A 12,084-nucleotide genomic window follows, 5' to 3' on the forward strand; every position below is an offset into this window, starting at 1 on the left:
ATAGATAGATAGATAGATAGATAGATAGATAGATAGATAGATAGATAGATAGATAGACAGACTTTAAAAAAACCAGGCAGTGGTGGCACATGCATTTAATCCCAGCAGAGGCATGTGGATTTCTGAGTTCAAGGCCAGCTTGATCTACAGTGAGTTCCAGGAAGCCAGGGCTACACCAAGACAAGACAAAGAGACTACTGTCTCAAAAAACCAAATATACATATTCTTAAAAAAAAAACCAAAAACCTCTGAAATACTGTCTTCTATACTCTCTTTGGCCTAGGGCCTGGGAAATCCAAGTTCAGATTACTAGACCTCCCACTTAGGCATCTTGTCCTAAATTTCAGACCTAGCCAGTTATTTTCTGGCTCATTATTGAGCTTATGAACCTTATCATGAACCTGAAAGTAGTTTTAAAACAAGTCTCAGAGGCCCTGGGTGATCTGTCTCTACACCTTTGGCTGTGTCAACTGTAGATTCTCACACACAGTCAGTTATCTGGGACCATTGTCAAAGCAGGTTTCCTCAGGCAAGCTGCTCTTGCCCTTGTCTAGATGGTCCCTTTCTCACACTTAAGAGCCAGATTTTTTAATGTCCTCAATTCTTCATAGCCCCGCTGTTCACATAGCTGTTTAGCAATTCACATAGGCTGACCACATGAGCTAATGTACTTTGAAGAATTGCTAAAAATGGCAAAGTGAGATGCAAACACCAGTTTTTAATCATTGTGATTTGAAGAGAGGTAGGCCTCCTTAAGCAGGTTGACAAGAGGCTCTGATCCTGATTAAAGAGAGATAATCAACGTCATGACCAATCAGATCAATCAGATGCAGCTCAGCACATACCCAACTTCAGCTTCCAAGAGCCCACCTGTCCTTGAATGTCAGTTCTGCTACCATTTTGGATACTGATACCCATGTCTGTTGGGCTGTTTGGGGAAATTCGTAATCTCTTGCTTTTTGTCACAGACTAATTCTGAGGCCACACTTGTGGTGCCAGCATATGCTAATTTTCTTCCCAGCTGAAAGGCAGAAAGGGGACATTGGTCTCTGGTTTCCTTCCCCTCCCTTCTGTGGCTTTCTCTGTTCCTGTTTTCCCTGCTTCTCTCTTTCTTTCTTTCTTTTTCTTTCTTTCTTTTTTTTTTTTTTTTTGTTGTTGTTGTTTTGCTCTGCATCTGAGCAGCAGAAGAGATGGAAGGCTTAGGCTGCCCCACTTTCCTTGGCTGAGCTGTCCCCCTGCTCCCCACTTTGTGCCCCACCCAGCATTCCAGTAAGTTGATACAGATTTGATGTCATTCAAAGTTGGGATAGCTACGTTTCCTTGTCAGAGATTCCAGGCAGTGCCCAGTACACCCCGGTGGGGGAAAAGGGGACTAAGTTTTCTTTTACACTCTGGATTTGGCAGGAGAAATGGGGAAGTGTATCCTTCTTTTATTTTCTTTTATTCTACTTTGTGAAAAATTAAAAACAAAACAAACAAAGCCCTTCAACTGGGTGCCCTAAAGATTTTGATTCTGCATTTTCAGAAACTGTGCCAAGATCCCCACTCTGGCTGGCCATGAGAGCTTGATAGACAGTTGGCAAGACCCCTCTCTCAACTTCATACTTGTGCTGGAGTAGGAAGAGTGCATTCAGCTCTCAGCTCTTGGTAGATCCTATTTGTGTGTCCACTGCCAAATTTCTTAATCTCTGTGGGCTCCTTTGCCTCCCAGCCATGTGAGGAGGTTAATCACACAACATGAGAGAAATGACGCCAGAGCCCAAAATATTACCAAAACAAATGGTGACATTGCTGCCCTCCTTATTCTTAATCCCTAAATTCGGATCCTATGGTTTTATGTCATTTTTTTTTTTACATTTAAAAATTCAAAACCAGATCAACTGTATGAGATTCCCCCTCCTTGTTTTCACACATTCTCAAAAAAAGATGTAATTTTTTTTTAAAGGAAATGACATGGACTTAGCTAACCAAATTTACATAGACTGAAGATGGGCTGGAGACAAGCTTGCCTGTTTCTCTTCAGGATTTTTGTTGTGCTGTTCTTTTGGTTCCCCTGATTGGATGGCATGCTATTGGATTCAATCGTGTCTTTGCCCATGCATGTCCTGGAGTTAGCAGCCTTTGCTCAACACTTAAACATTCAAGATGAATTGGCTAGAGTCTCCTTCCTGGCTGGACTGCCAGAGGACATGGGTACAATAGGCCCAATGGAAGATTGGTTCCACAGTGCATATGTTTCTTGCCTGGGGGCTGGGGATATGCCTTAGTTGGTAGGATGTTTGCTTAGCATGCATGAGGCCCTGAGTTCAATTGCTAGCATCACATAAAACCCAGCGTAGAGGTACATGCCTGTAATCCCAGCACTGAGGGGATGGAGGCAGGAGGATCAGGAGTATGAGGTCATACTCAACTACATAGCAAGTTTGAGGCCACCCTGGACTACACAAGATCCTGTCTCAGAAACAAACAAACAAACAGAAGATCCTTACCTGTACACAGAAATCAATCAAGACTTGAGGAAGGGGCAACTCTTTGCTTCTCATGTATGACCATTATCTGCCTGGCTGAGTATACACTCGTTTTTCCCAAAGTTTGAACCAAACCAATTGAAAATGAACACCTCATTTGGTAAGGATGCTTCCTTCTAACTTTCTAAAATCTCTTTCCCTGAAGGCCCCCAGAATTGAGTCAGGCCAGTTTGTATAATAAAATGAGCAAATAAGCCAATCCAGGCCTATGCATGGCAAGCAACTATGGACACGGGTCTGGTGTCTGTGGCCATTTCATTGCTGTTGGTGGACTGTGGTATAAGGTTTCCCCTCCCTGTGGGTAACAGCAGAACACAGGGAATGGAGATCTGAAAGCAAAGCAAGACACTTTCAACCTGACCCCGTGGCAAGGACTGGCTGATAGGGCAAATAAGTCTAGAGATAGAAGTGACAAGATGTCCCAGCGCCACGCCCATGATCTGAAATTTGAAAGACAAACAAACAAACCGAACTTAGAGGGGAAGTGGTAGAGGCTGGTCTGACTCACTCTTCTCTCTGAGCTGTAGTGTCTATAGAATAAAACTATATGTATTAGGAAGATACTGGGTTAAATGTGATAATGGGTTTGACAGTGTTCCAATCAAAAATGTACTTGATTGATGAGTGGGATAATAACATCCCAGGCCACCTACAGATCCTAAAGAAGCTGCAGCTTGCCTCCTGGCATCTAGCTGTCTGGCTCTCAGATCTATGCAAGAAAGATGAATCATATGCCTTTGAAATGCTAAGAGGCATTAGGAAGACAGTGCCCCTAGTACATTGGGAGTTGAACTTTGGTGATAGATTTAAGCCAGAATTGTGAAAACTAACCCTCTTGACTATGTTTGAAAGTCTCTTGCTTTCTTGGGCTACAGATGACACCGCTGTCCCCTCATCCTCCTCCATCTGGTCTGCAGGATGCCAGCCTCTGATTGGCATTGCAAGGGCTTCTTGGATACATCCCATCCCCCCTAATGTAGAATGCATTTGTGTTTTGTGGGAGTTGCTCCTGCTTGGCATTGTGGATAAACTAAGATCTAAAACATCCAGAGGCCTTCAGATGGAACATGGGAAACCAATGTGTTGGGGGCCAGGGGCTCCCCTTTGCATTTTGTGTTCTCTTCCAGTTGTGGGTTTGAAGAGCATCTCTCCCAATGGTATGTTTATGCTGGTTGCTTTCTTGATTTCTTTTGTTCCATTTTCCCCTAGGCCCCCATGTCTTCCCCCTAAACCACAGAAAATGAGGAGACCTAGGCCTCTTTCAGTGTATAGCCATAAACTCTTTAACGGCAGTATGGAAGCATTCATTAAGGTACTTGCTAGGGAGCCGTGGAGTCCGCGAATGAGTCCAAAGTAATGGCAGCCTCTCTTCCCCTGTCCCTTCCAGCTAACAGCCCTGTCAACCCCTTAGGGAACTAGCTTCTCACTGCAGTCCGTTCTTGGCTTCAGTGAGGCATTTTATCAGAGCATTCGGCTTCTCACTAGTGGCCCCTAAGTGGCCATTCATTGTTTTCAGCCATATGGGAAGGGTTCTGATCAGTCAGGCTCAAAGGAGGTGGAACTTCAGCACAGTGGTCCCAGCCAGCTGGCCTTGCTGCTTCAGGATCTGCAGTCCTAATTCCTGAAGGGCAGCCGAAGAAACACCATTACTCAGTTTCACCTCCTTCTCCTGCTGTAGTACCAATTGAGAACAGTGCAAAGATAGCCCCTGTGGATTTCCATAGAAGGCAACTACAGTTTGTTAGCTAAATGTCTACAGCACAGGAAGCCATAGAATTCTCAGGAGAAAAGTTCCTTCCACTTAATTTGGCTTCTTCATGGTTGGTTTGAAAGATGGGAGTAGAGTTGAGGTAGTCTTTGTAAATGTCAGGTTAACCCTTGACAACAAGCTTAAGTTAAATATGCATTTCAGATAAGTGAGTTTATTTCTCTTATTTTCTTTTATCAGTGGTATAAGATCAAGCCATCCAGAATCAAACTACTCAAGGCAAAGATGGTGGTAGAGTTGAGACATGTTCTTGGGAAAGGAGGGAGGTCTTCACCAGTTCTTTGAAAGCCTACCACCAGCCAACAAAAACAATTTCTGCAGAAAAGAGGATTGGTGTTGTCAGTCAGGGGAATGGTAGAGTCTTGTGGACATCACTAATGATTTTGTTACACTAGTTACAGAGGCTGCCCCATGCACCAACCCTCTCTCCTTTGTCCTCCCTCCTCTGTCTCTGTCCTCTGTTCTCTGGCAGGGTGTAGCCTAGACCTAGAGGACAAAAAAGAGCTGCAGCTGCATAGATGTCAGCCTTGTGGATAGGTTGGGGAGGCAGCACCATCCTAGGTCAAAGAACTACCTCTGCTTATTGACTGAGTCCTCAGACTAGAAAAGCTAAAGAAAGAGAAAGAGGGATTTCCCCTAGACAGGGATAGCGGGGGATGCCTTAGGATACTTCAAAGGACTGAATGCCCAAAATGAGAGTCCCACAGGAACTGTGTGACCCACAGAGAGCCACGCAGTGGGTCATGGCAGGTAGGGCTGTGTCAGAATGCTTTGTTTCTTTATTGCCCTTCTGTCTCCTCCTTTTCTTCATTCTCGCCCACCCTTACTTCTGGCTGAGCCACTCTCCTGGCTGCAAAGGAGCTGGCTGATCACTTCCTGTCTTCATAGAGCCCAGCACAGAGCCAAGAGTGCAGGGGAGGCACATGGGAATTCCCATAGGAACATGCTGTCTGAATTCAGAGCAGGGCAAGCTATGATCTGGGGCTCAGGTAGCTTTGCCAGGGCCTTGAAAGGATGGGGAGGAAAAAAGAGAGGAGCAGGATAGGAGTCCCTGAAGAAGGGAAAGATGCAATGAGAGCTGATATGGGGACTCCTCCCTTGAGTTTCTCCAGTCTTTGGAAATGGGAGATCAGTTAGGGTACGTGGAAGACACTGACTCTTACCTATTTGAAAGTTAGCTCTAAAGTGGAACTGAGTATCTTCTAAGTGTGACTAAGCAATTTGACTGTCCACCTGACCAACGCTTTAGACTTGTTAAACTCCATGAGAATTTGTTTGCCCCTTCAGGTGGCTACTTTGGGAAACCATCTTACTATTCTACTCCATCACCATGCCTGTGTGGTGTTTTGGCATGTTGCTCTAAAGAAGATTATTGGTGTTGTCAAATTTCCTGTTAGAATGTATACCCTGGTTCAGCAGGATTAAAACATCCATGGGGCTAAGCTGATGAAGTGGTAATTATTACAAGGCATGTCATGCAAGCATGAGGACACGAGTTCAGTCCTTATAACCTATGTCAAAAAGTTGGGAATGGTGGCACACACTTGGAACCCTGGCACTAGGGAATCAGTGGGATGTCAGTGGCTCTCTGACAGTCAGCCTAGCATTATTGGAGATCTCAAAATCAAGGTGGCTGGTGCCTGAGGAATGACATGTGAGGTGGACCTTTTTGGCCTCTACATGCATATGCAGGACCTTATGAACACTCTCCCACTACCATCACCACAACATGCACAAAAGCTCTTGTGGAGGCTTATCTTTGTGACACCACTGGATGTATGGAATGGCAAGAGGAAGTGTGATATAGTGACATTGGTCAACTGGCTCTGAGAAAAATCTCCAAAGAGGGACCACCCAGATCTGTTGGAGTGAATGTCAGAATTCTTGGGAGAGTAATAGTCATATGGCTGGGGAAGAGAAGGTAATCTTGTAGAAGACAATAGCATATGTTTACACTCCGTAATTAGGACACCTCCAACCTGTGAAGCTAAACAGCTTCAGCTGCGGACCTACTACGATCAGACTCAACAAAGCCCCATACAGGCTTACTCTGAAGGATTATGGAGTCTAGAGAGACAGTATCTGCAGTCACTCCTTCAGCTGCCTACAGTGGAATTTAAGTTTTTATTCTACTTCTCACACTGTTCGAACACACAGCAAACTAAGAGGCCTCAGCTTTGGAAATACAGGCCTATGAAAAGATTTTTCAGTCAGATAATCCCATTTCATTGCTGCAATTATGATGAGAAAGGCTCCAAGTTAATTATAAAAAAGTATTTTTGGAGTTGGGCTTATGAATTTTCTGGACTCTTCCTGAGCCAACCCCTTATAAAAAAAAACAAAAACTTTGTGATTTTTGTCCTTTTAGATGTAAGCAGACTCCATTTATATTATAAGTTCACGGTAAAGTCCAGAAGGTCTACCTGTGGAGAAGTCCTATCTTACTTCTATGAAATGAGAATCTCCAACTCTTTGAGGTCAGGGTGAGCATGTAAAGAGCTGATACATGTATGTTTCTAGAACATTCCTGGTACTGTGTAAGCCCGATCTATTATTAATTTTAAGACACCACCTCAAGAGTCCCTTTGGATTAGGATGTTGCTGAGTTCTGAAAGTCATGTGTATTTAACTGACATCATAGCAACTGAGATCCCAATTATTAAGATGGCAGGAGTGGACATATGGTACCCTAGGAAGGCTCATGTCCCTTAGTCAGCTTGGCCTCTTGACTGAGCTTGGGTGAGATTCAGCTCTCACCTAGACCTTGAGTCACTGTTCACATGACCAGAATATTCAGGCAGGACCCCCTCAATGTGGGGACAAAGACTTCAGTCCACTCGCAAGGTCACAAAGGTATTGCAACTTACTCTCTCCTGCACCTCCACCCTTCCCAGCTTCTGTGTTTTCAGAGGGTTCTCAGTACCAGGGCAATAGTAAAGGGTTAGGAGCAGAGCCACACTTCCACCCAGAGAAGATTATCAAGGTATTGGGTGTGTTTGGAATCTCGAATGTGGTGCAACCTGCAGTTTCCCATCTAAGGATATCTTGTGAAATAGAACATCTGACCAAGAATGAGGTTTCCAGAGATGAAATCGAGCAGCCAGCTTACAATAGACATGAAGGATCCCTTCTGTGGGTAGATGGGCTAAACTTGTAGGTGTTCAGTGGACTTTTGCTCATTGATTGGTGAATCCCTTGTGTTGAGGAGAAACTAGATATGGATCCGGAAATGAGGTTGACACACATTTCCTGCATCTTGACGAGGAATGAAAAAGGCCCTTCCATCTGGAAAAGAGGCTAGGCAGCCTGTTGAAAGGCTGGCTGGGGATTGCTCCAGAAGTCCTAGGAGGCCCCAAGGCTGAGGGCCCTCCCCATGGGCAGGTTGTTGGGCAAATGCCCCAGGACCATTGCTGGCTGCCATTGCGTTTTGGCATTCACGGACTCTGAAGAATCTGCATACTCTAACTGATCTTACTCCTGCATAATCTTTTCTTTTTCTCCTGCTTTGCTGCCTGTTTCTTTTTTTGTTATCAGAGGAAGAAGAAATGCTCGAACCAGGAACCAGGTATTTACTAGACAGGCCCACGAACCCCATGCAACTAGTAGATCCAATGTCATCTAGAGCAGCCCCACATTCCCAGATGCAGCATCAGCAGGTGGGGGGTGTGGCAGAGCCAAGAGCCTACCAACTTACTAGCGTTCTGGAGAAGCTAGTGATTGAATACAGCCCTTTTAAAAGGAAGGTTTTTGTTGTTTTTGTTCTCTAACAGTACTCATGGTGTGACCTGAAGTAACAACAAGGTCACCCAGTTTTAGAACCATGAAAGAAAATTGACCCTTGCCCAACCACTGGGACTGTAGACTAACCTACAAAGGTATAACTGAATAGCCTTTTATTTTCTAGGTACAACTATTTAAATTGCATCCAATTCAGCCTTTTTGATTGAGGTTAGCCACCAGATGGCTGATACTGTCATCTTCTAGAGTTCTCCATGTACCATGCTTACTATTAAGCAAAATATGTACCTGGATATTTAAGTTGAGATGTCATGAATAAGATTTACTTTCCCTTTTTAGAGCCCCACAGGGCTTATAAGAGCCAGCCCTGCTTCACCCACAGTGTGTTCTCAGTTGTGACACGAGATACCACAGAAATAGGGAGAGGCATTGATCCTACCTCTTGGCCCCCAAGTCCTGGGAAAAGATGCTGAGTTGGGCAAAGTGGAGCTGGGAAGAGGCAGGTCATCCTTCAAGGTCAGACTCCAGCTACCTCCACACACTGGCTTCCATCTCTCCTGCCCCCAGTGTGCCTGTCAAACTGAGCTCAGTTCCTTGCCAGCTGGGTAAGAAGAGAGAGCATTTCTTTGAATTTATCCTAGCTATGCCTTCTTCTACACTTAACCGAAGGCTATGTGGTAACCATTCTTGGAGACTAGAGTTAGCAATTCCTTGCTTGTTTTCCTACTAATCACATGGTACTAATATGGCTTGACTTGATCATTGTGTTTGCAACGTCTTTGCCTGAGATTGGGTGCCAAGTCTGATAAACCTCACATTTTTTCTTTCTTAAGGATTCAGGACAAGCTATACCACTTGTAGTTGAGAGCTGTATCCGATTCATCAATTTATATGGTAAGTACCATCTCAGCTAAGTGTGTTCAGTTCATTGTGGAACAGGACTGGGCTGCTTTGGGAGAAAATGATGTTGTCAGTCATCTTGGAAGACTTCCTGTCCATGCTCTGCTTCTGGGGGTGAAAATGCTCCAGGGAATGGCTTTTATTCCAACCACTATGTTTGAAGTCTGCATGTGTGTATCCAGGGTGAGGGAAGGAAGGTTGTGAGAGAGCCCTGGGGCTTCAGGTCATTGGGGAGCAGCTTATAGGATGGACAGAAGGACTGTTCTAGCTCTGTCCTCACTTGAGTCAATCAGGTTGGTAGTCTACTCTCCATGAAGAAAATGATTTTGGGAATTTGTTAACCATGATGTTATCGGAAGGCAACTTACTCATACACCTCCATTTTGGCTGTGGATGCAGGAGTGATGGAAGCAAGAACCGTGACAGCCCTCCAGGGTTTACGTTCTCAGAGGAACAAGGAAATCAACAGGAAAAGAATGTTAGTCATCCTTTAGCATCTTTAGAGATTAGATCCAGGGTTACTGCAGACCCCCATATCTGCAGACTCTAAAGTCCATTGTATAAAATGCTGTGGCCTTTACATTTAACCCATGCAATCTTCCCATAGACATCAAGCCACCTAGAGAGACAAACAGCACCAAATCCTGTGTAAATAATCATACTATTTGGGGACTAGTAAAAAATAATCTATGCACGTCTAATACAGATGCAACCTTTTCTTGAATATTTTCAAGCTGCCATTAGTTGAGTCACTGAATGCAGTAGCTCATGGATATAGTAGACTATAATGTAATTTTTCATAGTGACACTGCCATGAAACTAATTAAAAGGAGGGTAGATGGGGACCTTTGTAGGTAGGCTGCTTGACTAAACTGGGAAAGAGCCCCGAGCAAAGCAGTCCTGCAGCTTGGTGGGGAGAATGCGGAATGGCAAGTGGAAGGAAGGACAGTACGTTAAGGACAGTGATCCAGAGGGCTGGGAGAAGACTATGAGTAAAAATTAACAAAGCCACATGCGTAGTGTATGACCTGCCACCGCAGCATTAGGGAGACTGAGGCAGAAGGATCACCAAGGGTTGGAGGCTGGCTTGGGCTACGTAGTAAGTTCAAGGTCAGCCTGTGCACATGAGTCACAACTTAAATATCCAGGTGCAGACCTTGTTTAACAGTGAGCATGACAAATGGAGACGGTCTAGAAGCCACAGGTGTCAGCTGGCCATCTAGTGGCTAGTCTCAGGGGAAAGGCTTAAATAAGCAGTCAAAACCAACAACCAAAGAGTCGAACTGTATTTACTGAGCACATAGGATGTTCACACCAAATGTCCGCTCAACCCTGACTTTGAAGGGTAAACAAGAAGCTGTAGCATGAAAAATTGTTTTACCCAAACAATGGAGGCAGGGAAAGGTGCCCCATGTCTGCAGTAAATTTCGTGTGAGAGAGGTAGGCCCTCTGATTCCTGTCATCGTGTAGGTGGCAGTTAAGTCATAACTGATGCCAGGTGTCAGAGACTCCTCTTTGTTAACACCTCATAGAATATTAAAAAACAAAACAAAACCTGGTTGCTCTTTAATAACTAAGCCCAAGCTCTTTCTTTTTTCTTTCTCGGAAAGGGATCTTATTCAGTAGCCCAGGCTGTTCTTGAACTCTTCGAAATCCTCTTGCCTCAGTTTCAGCCTTGCAAATGCTGAGATTATCATATGAGGAATTCTGCCCAGCTAATCAATTGACTTTTGGTGCTGGGGACCTAACCCAGGGCCTAGTGTCCACAAGACAAAGCGCTCTACCGCTGAGCTATGCTTCCAACTCTCTGACTCCTTGACTCCTCAGCTCCAGGCTAGGATGGACTCTGAAATTTAGGTTTTCTGAAGAGTAGCACTTACCCCAGTGGGAGGGAAGTAATAGTGTGGATAGCATTTTGCCTCAGGCCCAGGAGCAAGTTCACAGACATGGGACTCTGCATGTAGCTGAGCATTTGGGCCAGCTGTAGATCATTGTCAAGGCCAGTTTGGGGTTTCGGCTAGGAGCCTGTTACCAGGAATTGACTGTTCTAAAAGATGGAAGGAGAAAGAGATAAGCATGGGAAAGAATCACCAATATTTCCAGTAGCTTCATGAACTCAAGGTCTTATTTACAAGGTGTTATTTACATTAACTGTTTGCTTGTATTGTTATCATTTTTTTTTAGGACTCCAGCAGCAGGGGATCTTCAGAGTTCCAGGGTCTCAAGTTGAAGTCAATGATATCAAGAATTCCTTTGAGAGAGGTGAGTGCAGACTGACCATCTCAAGCTTGTGAGAAGGAGAAGCCAGAGCTAACACCGGTCTCAGAGCCAGTAGCGCACAGGGGTCCTGGATCCACAGTGGCTTTCAAGAGCTGTGTGCTCACACTCGTTTTAACTTTGCATTCCATGACATCCTGATGATAGCTGAAAATCAGCCATACTGGGAGTGTTTATATCACCAAAATTGGCAAACTCCAAGATCTTTTTAACAGTTCTAAGCATCCAATTCTTCTCCCTTGACCTGTTCCACTATAGGGTGAGCATTCCTACTCCCACTTCTAAATACGAACATTAAGTGCTGATGTAACACACACGTGAAAAGTTCCACACTTGACTTCATGTGACAGACACAGGCAAGACAGAGCTAGCTACTCGAATGATATCGCTTCAATTCACCCTCAGGTTATGTGTGCGACTCATGTAGACTTCTATGTAGACACTTGATCTCACTTCTAAGATACCAAAATTCTAAAGTCACAAAGCTTCTGGCCCCACACTTATTGATAAACCATCTCAGCCAGAGAAAAAGTCAAATTTTTTGCCTGGCACATGGTAGGTGAAATATTATTTGATGAAATAATTAAATATTATTTGATGAAATAATTAAGAAATTCACAGAGTTAGCATTCCAATAAATAAAACGAGTATTAAAATAATCAGGAACAGCTGCCCTGGTGTGCACGCCTGTAATTCTAGCACTCCAGGAGACAGAAGCAGTCAGATCTCTGTGAGTTCAGGGTCAGCCTGGTCTACAAAGCAAGTCCAGGACAGCCAAGGCTACACAGAGAAACCCTGTCTTGAAAAAAACAAAATAAAACAGCAAACACACACACACACACACACACACACACACACACACACACACACACA

The 12,084-nt window shown here is 44.4% G+C and overlaps 1 protein-coding gene across 4 annotated transcripts in view; it reads left to right on the forward strand.

Annotated features, from left to right (window-relative positions):
* Srgap3 (SLIT-ROBO Rho GTPase activating protein 3) overlaps window positions 1-12,084 on the forward strand; it is a 225,779-nt gene that overhangs the window by 188,740 nt on the left and 24,955 nt on the right. For 2 of the 4 annotated variants that reach the window (XM_055628653.1, XM_055628655.1), the window contains exons 12-14: window positions 3,738-3,840; window positions 8,868-8,928; window positions 11,119-11,196. In XM_055628653.1, coding sequence (XP_055484628.1) covers window positions 3,738-3,840; window positions 8,868-8,928; window positions 11,119-11,196 — 242 coding nt within the window. Of the gene's footprint in view, window positions 1-3,737; window positions 3,841-7,830; window positions 7,862-8,867; window positions 8,929-11,118; window positions 11,197-12,084 lie in introns of those variants that run through there. The other 2 variants (XM_055628654.1, XM_055628657.1) reach the window with 2 other exon arrangements.

The sequence above is a fragment of the Psammomys obesus genome, unplaced genomic scaffold (assembly GCF_907164565.1).
Source record: "Psammomys obesus unplaced genomic scaffold, mPsaObe1.curated_primary_1811, whole genome shotgun sequence".
Classification (NCBI taxonomy): Eukaryota; Metazoa; Chordata; class Mammalia; order Rodentia; family Muridae; genus Psammomys; species Psammomys obesus.